At 26.6% G+C, this 10945-nt stretch overlaps 1 protein-coding gene across 1 annotated transcript; it reads right to left on the bottom strand.

Moving 5' to 3' along the window:
- Positions 1-6069: 6069 nt before the first annotated feature.
- Positions 6070-8019, bottom strand: LOC136988991 (enolase-phosphatase E1-like). The gene has a single exon (XM_067287009.1). It carries the CDS (start codon positions 8017-8019, stop codon positions 6070-6072), a length of 1950 nt encoding a protein of 649 aa, XP_067143110.1.
- Positions 8020-10945: the final 2926 nt, after the last annotated feature.

Raw genomic sequence — 10945 nt, 5'->3', positions numbered from 1 at the left:
TGATGAATATTTTATAAATCTAGGACCAAAAAAGGTTGTCCTCAATAAAAAATGAAAATTGATTTTTTTCGAAAAGGTAAATAATTTGTTATTACAGATGAAAAATCGACAGCGCAGCAATTTTCCTTTTAAGTGTTCTTATTTTTGAAGTGGTCGCTTTTTACTGAATAAAATATCAAACAATTTATACGAGGAAACAATAAAAGAGCCATTTAATTCGTTGTAAACTTGCTTATTACTGTATTTCCACCCTGTACTAAGATAGATTCTATCGTTATTAACTTTAAAATTATTGAATTATTACATATTAAAACTATTTTTAATACATTCGTATATTATCACTATTGAATCCAGTAAAGCAAACTCTTCGATGTATCAAGAGGTTTCTATAGGAAACAATACATTTAATAAGATTTAATCCAAATGGAGTGTATTATATTTCAAAAATAATTAATAAATGACTACAAATATGAAAAATGAGATAAAAACATTAAATCCTGAGACAGTAGATCATCTTGTAAATATATTATTATATTATAAAAAGTTTTATTAATACGAAATTATTTTAAGACACCATCCCGTCCACCTGTTTTAAACGAACGTTCGTCCCACAGACACAAAGTCTGACATTAATAGGTGGTTCAGGTCATTCCGTCCAGTACGGTGCTTGTCACCATAGTAACTGGATCGATAATAGCCACGTGAAAAGGTGAAACATGATGTAGAGACTATAGAATCTGGCATGGAAAAAAAGGGATCAAGACATTTAAAAAACTATAAATGAATTATTGACTTATAGTGTGTAAATGCTATTTTTGTAGCTATTATGACTTACTGAATATTAAGTATATATATACATATAAATATTTTCTTTGAAAGTTTTTCAAGTGGATGTTTGACAAACACTTTTCTTAAAGATTTTTTTTTTTTCTTTTAGAAATGTCTCTTCATAAGTTCAAATAAAAATATATATTGCTGCCAACCACTATTTGAAATATTTGCAATTTAAATTATAATCACGTGATATTGGATGTAGTTGCGTTGTTTATTGCCGAGATAAGAAGACTGATTTAAATACTTTATCATAAAAAAAATATCATAAAAAAATCATTAAAAAAATCTCGGAAATAAATTTATGGACATTCTGAAATAGATTTATTGTTATTAAATGCAAGATGAATGATTCAAATATATGTTCAAAAGTAAAATTATTTTTTAAAAAAATCTTCAATTTTTTAGTTAAATTATATATAAATAATGTCACTTATTGAATTTAAATAAATTTTAATGTAATTTTTAACTAATAGAATATTTAATGTTGAATTTAACATTGATTTTTAAATTTTTTTTTTTACATAAATAAAGAAATGAAATGATTATTTTTTCACTATGATTTCTTCGAGCATAGAATATAAATTCAGAAAAAATTTCAGCTTTTATTTTCAGATGATTTAATAGCTCTTAATGAATAAATGTCATTTTAAATATATTTAATTCTGAAGTAATCTTTCTTATAATATCACATTTAGAAATTAATGATGATAAATTTAATAATAATAGCATCTACAATAGCTTTTAGTTTAAGATATTACGTATTCGGCGCGACATTTAATCATGATAATTAATTTAATTCATTTAGCAAATTAGGATTATATCCAATAAAGCTTCATTTTATCGAAAAGTTTAAAACATTTTATTTTCTATTTTAGTAAGTAAACAGAACTAGAATCATTTTCTTAATTCGATTTATTATTATTATTTTTTAAATGTAGAATAAATGTATTTTCAAATTTAGATAAGTTATAAATGACGTATAATTATTTTAATTTAGGCTAAAAGTTAATCGTCATTTCTACAAATAATTAACTTTCTGAAGTTTTTATCACCACCTTCAAAAATATTCCTTATCTTAAACATCACTTATGCAATATTTATTTAGATAATATTAAATTTTAAATTTGTTAGTAAACAAATATTACTGTTATGTAATTGAAGAAGTATATTGATTGACACGAATTTTTTATTTTTCCTTTTCTACATATAAATAATTATAAAAGGAACTATTTTTCACTTACTACTAATTTCTATGAATATAAATGTTTCATTGTAATATATTTTTTGCGGTTTCACTTATGAGATTTGGATGTTAATTAAACTGTTTTATAGAAACAATTTAAACGGTGTGGTGAAATAATATATTATGTAATTATGCAGCAATGAACATACCAATAAATCAATGGCAATAAGTCAAAACCTCCGGTTTCGTAACCAATTACGATAACGTTACCCCTGTAAATGTCTCTTCTCCTTTGACAGATATGTTATGTCGTGAAGTGACATTCACGCTACAGTATCTAAACTAGCATGTAATTTAATGTTACGTTCGTTAAATTGTTCAAATAAATTTAATTCAGTATACAAATTAAATTTTGCTGTTTTTATTAAGCTAAATGACACACACATTAGAAATTTATGCAAGAAAAATGATTTAAAAAAACCTGCCAAAAACAAAGATAGATTTACATTTATATAAGTTAAAGATCTTTTCTGAATAAATAAGAAGTAGGATAACCTATATAGTTACATGTATATATCAAAATGATCAAGGCAAGTGACCTATATCAAGCATACAAGCAGATACTTCATAACAGTAATAAATGCATAGAAGTAGAACAAATCTATTTTTGTTAACAATGTCAAAGATTTATTAATACGTATCTACGAAATAATGTAATTACATGTTACTTACAAGTAATTAGTTACTTATTAAGATTTTTAAACCAAAAGAACTATGATACAAATTTGAATTATCGATTTGAATGATTATCTTCTCTCAATCATCTTTTGTCCAGACGCAAGGCGCCAGTCAAGGTGTGGTCCAGATTTGTAGTGTCATCAACCTTAATTTCTGATCAATAACCAATTGTTTCCTTAAATTTATTTAATTATTATAATAATAACTACTAATCGATACGTATATATATATTTTCTTTCCTACGTTTTTAATGACATCTAGTGGCTAATTTTTGAAATAAAATACATCAAAACGATTAAAGTATTATAACACGAATAAAAAAAATTTATATTACAACTTTTTAAAATATATTTCACGGAAATATTTAATGCTTGAGGATGAAAAAATAAAGAAATTTATAATATAAATAATACGATAAATTACTATTTTTAAATAATTTTTGAAAATTCCCATTTTGTTATAAAAATGTATAAAAATTTCCACATTATATTCAAGGAACGAAGTTTTTTGTACAGGTAACAAAAGACAGACAGACAAACAATAACCGTTGGCGCCATCTTTTGAAACAAATCTGAATTTATATTAAACATATTTTCTGCTTTTGACATTTTCGTCATAAAATAAATCAATAAAATTTTGCAATTATGTATCACAAAAATTTATATTTTTAAATATATGAAAATATTAATATATAAATTTTATTTTTGTAATATAAATTAAACTATTAAAATAAAAATAAAATTTAATATATTTATATATTAAATATAATATTTTATATATTGATTCTTGCGTAGAAAGTGAAACAATTTTTTAGAAAGTAAATATTTTAAGTTATCAAAAACTAATGAAACTTCGATTTAATGATTAAAATATATATACACGTTATACATTGCCTTAACTGTAAAAACAATTATTTTAATATTTTAAGCTTATTTCTACTTATTTAAGATAGCCCCTTTCCACTCCTACAGTCTGCTAAAGCCTGAAGCGCCTAATCTATGAAGCCCGTTATACAGCCCAGAAGAAACTACTTTAGAAAACTCTTTAATGAAGATTGAAACAAGATGCTAATAGATAATTTATATTTTTAAATAAAGAAAATAAAAATAGATCTTTGTTCCATTAAATAATCCGAGCCTTATATAATTTGGTTGATATATCTTAACAATGTCACAATATTTCTTCGTATCGTTATTACTGCATATATTTACCTGGATTTCATTCTTTGAAACCGGATAGTCCCGATAATGCATAATACATCTTTCGATTCATATACTATTTATATAAATTAAAATGTAAACGAGCGAAACAAGTAGAGAAACATTAACTATGCCAAGTATAAACTAATAAATTAAATGATTCGTCGCAATGTGTCGTGACAGAAACCATAGCACATCGCGTTGATCTAGCTAAAATGATGCGACGAGTTATTTAAATTAAACAAAATCAATTCATTATTCCAATATATTTATATGCTTATGTACTGTACTTGTTTGAGAATCTCGTAACAGATGCTTTTATCTCAACTTTTATATCAGTTTCGGGGCAAATTCCTAATCTCACTCTGTGAAAATCTAAAGAACACCATTTTCTTTGGATTTGTTAAATAAACTTCTTATCGATTTTAGAAGTAAATGTACGCAGGATCGATAAGAAGTTTTCATTTAATGTATTTTAATAAATTAAATATAATTTTTTTAATGTAAATTTCTTTAATAAATTATAATTTATTTAGCATTCAAATTCGAGTATCAACATTTAATTACCAATCAGAAGAGAGAAGTATTATTAAATTTTAAAACAGTTTAGATTATTTTATTATTTTTAAAAGAATATATCACTGGTAGAAAAATATTTAATAATTGGGCTGCAATTTGAAAAAAAATGTAGACCGATAAATTCCCACTGTCGTCCGTCTGACTGACCGTCATTCCTTAATCTCGAGAGTGCTATTAGATAGATGAATGTTAAGACCAAAATGAGAAACATTAGGAACAGGAGGCCCCAATAACTATATACGAACTTCCAGTATAGATCGAAAGACACGTGAATTCAATTCAAATATTTCCCCTTAATGGAGTTACATAGATGACCTGCATGACTCTGTTGTTTTCAGGGAAAGTATGATATACAGGAGCTAGATACTACAAATTTGAGATGAAGAAACGTATAATTGCTCGTTAATCATTAAAATATTTCTAAATATTTCTAAACGAACGAGACTAATATTTAAAATGTATTTATATAATTAACGTTTATAAATAATAATCGTATACATTGAATGTATGTATCTACATTTATATATACTGTATATATGTACAGTACAGTAATTATATGTAAGCATTTTATTGAGACAGTAAAACACAACGACAATGTAAAAGTCAAACTTATAAATAGATCTATTTATTTAAATTTATTTCTTTGTGTAAACATACTCGAAACATTTTTTAAAATCAAAATATTGCATTGTTAATATAAAGCGCATTTATATTCAAACGCAAACAAATTCTTAGTGTTCATATAAAATTTTTTAAAAACATTCTATAAATAAAATGTTAATGTATTAGAAGGTCATATGAAAATGATATTTAAAAAAATCAATTGATAATGAAATGATTATAAATAATAATTTTCGTTTGAAACGTTATTTAGAATATTAAAAGTAATCAATGAATTTAAAAAAATAAATAAATAAAGTATAGAAAAATGTGTTTACTTCGATCTCTTTCCAGTTCTTATTTTCGCCTTTTTAACACCCTGTTTTAAGCATTTATAGTTAAGATAATTAATAGTCGCGGTATCGATATTTCGATCCTTTTCTAGGAAATGGTCTTTTAAATTTTCTCCATTGTGAACAAATATCGATAAAAATGGGTGATATCATTTATTTGGAATATCTCTCTTTATATGGCTTTACATTATTTTCATTAAATCTTTTGTAGAAATCCTCTTATAATCTAATACTAATTTTCACCAAATCAAGAGATGCTTCCGTATAAAAGTAGTTTAGATATAAGATAATTAACATTAAAAATTAATGTTTCATAATCTTTTATCTAATATATTGGACGGGGATAATATATCAACTGCACTATAAAATCTTCAACAAAGTAAGTCATTACACAATCAACCACACCCAGTTTGAACGTTTTAAGAGTTCAATGTCAGCAATGTCAACGATAACAGATCGTTGACTTTTAACGTTTATTTTATATGCGTTTCGGTACATGAATGAGGCATTGACTTTTTGGTACATCGTATTTTATAAATGTAAATGATTACATTAAAAAGTTTATTCTATTACATGAATAATTTTATGACTTACCTTCGTCTTCGTCGCATTTTTTGTCGTCTTCGTTTTCTTCTATTTTCTCTTCGTTTTCATTTAATTGTTCTGGTGCTTGTTCGTTTGATTCCCCCTCTTGTTCATCTCTCTTCTCGATTTCTTGCTGTTCTACTTCTTCACGCGATTGATCAGATTCTTGTTCATTTGTTTCAATTATATCTTGTTCTTTATTATCTTCCTGATCTTGTTGAGTGGGCTCTTCTGTCATTTGTTCTATCTCCTTTTCGTTTGACTGTTCTATTTCTGTTTCTTTCACTTCTTTATCTTCTTGTTCATTTACTTCATCATTTTCTACTATCGGTGTTTCATCTTGTTGATTTATTTCTTCAGCAGAATTAGCCACTTCATTGTTAACACTATCGATCAATTTTGTTTCTTGTTCTTCAGATTTTTGTGCATCTTCAGTATTTTCGGAACTTTTATTAAGCTCCTCATCTTGAGCAATTTCATCACAATTTGTTTGATCTTCGTTGGCGTTTGTTTCGGTTTTGTTTAATTCTACTTCAGTTTCTTGTGCATTTTCAGTAGACTCTATATCAGATTGTTCTTTGACATTTTCATCAGCTTTATCATCACTAGATAAAATCTCTACTTGTGATTGTTCTTTATTGTCTGAAGCTTCACATTTTACAGAAGTTCTACTTTTTGAACTAGAAGTTCGAACTTCTGATAAATTTTCGTTAGTTTGACTTTCGTATTGGTCTTCTAGTGACTTTTTACTTGTAGAACTCGCAGGTCGCGTTTCGGATGGATCTGCTTGTGATTTTCTACTCTTAGAACTTGCAGGTCGAGTTTCGGATGGTTCATCTAGTGATTTTCTACTCGTAGAACTCGCAGGTCTACTTTCGGATGGATTGTCTCGTGATTTTCTACTCGTAGAACTTGCTGGACGAGTTTCAGAATTCTTTTCAGTATCTTGATTTTCAGCAAGATTATCAGGCGTTTTTCTACATGAAGAACTTTGAGATTGCATTTCTTCAGCATTTTCAAAATCATCTTGTTTTGTAGATAAATCTATAGTGTTGTTGCTTTTAGCACTTGTTGGGCGTTGATCATTAGAATCTTCATTTACTTGTCCATCAGAAGCTGTCTCATCAGGTTGTTTATTGTCAATGCTCAAAGGTGTAGTATCTTCGGAGTTTTCAGCAATTTCTTGTTTTGCAGATGAATCTGTCGACTTCCTGCCAGAACTTGGCCGTTGGTCGTTAGAATCGCCATTGATTTGTGTTTCAGAAGCTAACTCAGCAGAATGTTTGCTAGCAGAACTTAAAGGCCTATTATCTTCAATGTCTTTCGCTGTTTCTTGTTCCGATGATAGCCTGATATTTTTCTGACTACTAGAACTCGGAGGCCTATTTTCTTTAGATTCATCCACAGTCATTTCTTGCATGTCACGATGAATAGATTCCCGACTGGGAATGCGATTTTCTTTTCCATCATCATCAGCGATAGATGTCCGTCTATCCGTTCCATTTTGAATAGATTTTCTGCTAGTGTTGCTGGCTGGTCGCTCTCCTATTTCGCTTCTATGGCTATGAGAACTAGAAACACGGTTTTCTCTACTTCTACCATCAACAGATTTTCTACTAGTAGAGCTTGAAGCGCGACTGGATCTGCTCTGTCGTCCGTTTCCATTTTGTAAACCATTAACTGTGCCATTACTTTTAACACTTGCAGGACGTTCCGTATCAGCATCACATCCATTACTTTCCCCAGTTTGCAATTCTGTATTTGATTCACCATTTTCTTGTCCATTAGATAATTCAACTTCTTGATTAAGAACTTCTTCTTCGGAGTCAGTTGACTTGTTGTCTTCTATTCTTTCTTCCTTTTGTTTAGATTCACTTTTTTTGTTTTCTGAAGTAATGGTTGCAGATTTCGGACGATTTTCTGTTTCTTCAGTTACATCTTGAGCCATTTTTAAACAATTATAATCAAACAGGAAATCTATCTCTTGCTAACAAAAAGAGATAAACCTGCAATTTTTCAAAAATGCTTTCAAAAATCTATATAAATAAAATTAAATTATTTCAAAATATTTGCATTCTTTGTGTTGTTTAAAATTAAAATAAATAAATAAATATTTCTCCACCGCGACTCTTCAGTAAATGACTGGAAAACTGGAAAAAATTGGAAAAATTTTCAATGTTCCAGTCTGAGAAATGCAAGGTCATGGAACTCAACTGTCCAATCAATACAAATATCAGCGTTGACGTAAAAAGTGACATCGACCCCAAGGAGTAATGTGTTTACATGATCATCGTCGACTTTACTGTATAACTTTCAAAGTAATGGTCACCTGTCGCCATGACGCACTTCCCGTTATTGATTAAACGATGTTGACTTTAAAATTAAAACTTTAATAAACACGTATACTATTTTTATACACAATTCAAAAATAACAATATTCAAAGAAAAAAAAATACGATCGATTTTCAAATTATTTTCCTATGTTTTCACAATGTTAAAGATAAAACTTTTCCCCCTTATTGGCAAAAGGCCAATACTTGACCGGGTTAACGTTAAAATTCAATAATTTAACATTAATAAATTATACTTTTAAAAATAATAATCTACCAATAACTTTATAAATTCTATTATTTATTAGAAACATTTATTTTCATGACTTATTTATAAATTAATCAAAAATTTCCACTCAAACTTTTCAATATCCAGAACCAGTATAAATAAATAATTAAAACATTATTAAATATTAAATTAACTTTTATACTTTTAATATAATCGTATAGCTTAAAAATCATTTAAGATAATTAAAATTTAACTAATATAAGAGAAAAATAGCTAAAAAATTCGTAATTTATGAAATGTTACGATAAAAATTTTGAGTTTAATAACTTTATATAACTTTAAATAATAATAAAAAATATCATAAACCTCTTTAAAAACGATCAAAATGTGAGTCACTTTATCCAAAGGCAATAGCTTAATACGTGGTGTGAGTCACTTACCTGAAGTATTGCTCACCTGTTCTCATGAAAGGTCTTCCCAGTTCTGACAACTCTGAATATTCCCGCTCAGGTATGTAGCGATAGAAGCGCCACGAATATTTATGTGAAAAATGTCACCATGACGACAATCAAACAAACGATCATCATTTGATGTATATATGTATATTCCCACCCATTGTCATATCTTTCTTCGATTGGTCGCGCATTCCTTTCTTCGTAAATCATTCTTCAAAGTAATGACTATTTTCAGTGCTTCCATTTTACAACTATATCAACAATAGAAGCAACACATAAAACATATGCAGTATTTTATATTCATGTCAAAAACATTTATAATTTTTACGCAAAATTATGCACGAGATTAATAAACTAGTTAAAATTAAAATTCGGATGCTTGATTTATTATTAAAAAAATTCTATAAGTTGTCTTAGTATTTCTTAACCGAGGGGTCGTGACCTTCGAGGAAGATTGCCAAGAATATTTCTGGACGTCGATGTTTTCATAACGCTAAAACCAGGTTGATAACTAAAAAACATTCGGGAGCAGAAAATTTACATTTCAATATGGAACAGAGAAAACATTTTTGCAATTTTACAAATGTTTTCTTTGCTCATAAATCATAATTTTAAGGACAGAAATGTTTTCTCTGAAAGTGGATTAAATATTAAATAAGATTTATCTTAATATTAGGTTAGCGTAATTCTATTATTTACAAGTTCAAAATGTTCTTATAAATCAATATATATATAACTGTTTTGGTAGGTAACTAATTTCACTTTTGTTTGTTTTATTCGAGTGCAACTTTCTGAGAAATGAAAGTGATTATTAAAGTAAGACTGTATAAATGATCCATTCGTCTCTAAAACTCCGACATTAATTGATTTCTTTTAAGTCGATAATTCAGATAAAGGTTTAAATATCCATTTATAATTTTAATGATTTTCGCAATTCTTTTTGTCTTCTTAAGCTTAAAATAATATCATATCTAGATGAAGTATAAAATATAATTCGAAAGATTTTTAACAATATTTCTCGACGTTTTTTTCAAAATTTATCGATTTATTTCGGTAAAAATAACTTTATTCCGCTATTATATCTTAAAGGATTTAATAAAATCGTAAATAAATTTATTTTGGAAAATCAAATTTAGAACATTTTCGTGTTTATCGATATCGTAAATGAAATTATTATTTTATTTTTTGAGAAAAATTGATTGTTTATATTCTGCTTTAATAAGATAATTAAATATTGAGAAAATTAAATTTTGATTTTATCACTTTACTAATAAAATGAGAAATTTTCATATAATAATATTATTTTAATTTTTAAGATTGTTTTCTTTTCTTACAACTGTATGTAATTTAAGTAGTTACTTTCTGGTACAACCCATTAATATTGATTTCTTGACTATCACGAAAAGCAAATATTTTCCATTAGAAATATTGAAAACTGTAAAGAAAGATATATTTACAACTGTAATTAATTCAAATAAATTTATATTTTACTAAATAAATTATATCTTAATTTATTTTAAATTAATAAAAATTACTAATTATGTTTATTTTTATCTACTAAAAACAAATGATATGATCATAATTCATTTACATAAAGATTTGGACTCATTAATTAAAATGTTCTATAAATCTGGAGAAATTAGTAATTAAATGATCTGTATGATTTGAAATTTAAATATTAAAAAGTCTATTTATTACTTTAAAAAAACAAAGAAAAATATAATAATAAATTACTTTTATCAACAAATTTATTTTGGAATTATGTGAACTATATGGAATTAAATATGATATATTAGAATACAATTTTCTCATTCTTAGCAAGACTCTTGTCTTGTTAAGATGTAAATAAGAAGACATAGA

Source organism: Centruroides vittatus, unplaced genomic scaffold (assembly GCF_030686945.1).
Source record: "Centruroides vittatus isolate TY-2023 unplaced genomic scaffold, ASM3068694v2 scaffold_435, whole genome shotgun sequence".
In the NCBI taxonomy this organism is placed as follows: Eukaryota; Metazoa; Arthropoda; class Arachnida; order Scorpiones; family Buthidae; genus Centruroides; species Centruroides vittatus.
Note: the sequence above shows the minus strand (reverse complement) of the source record. Positions and strands in the feature narration are given on the sequence as shown.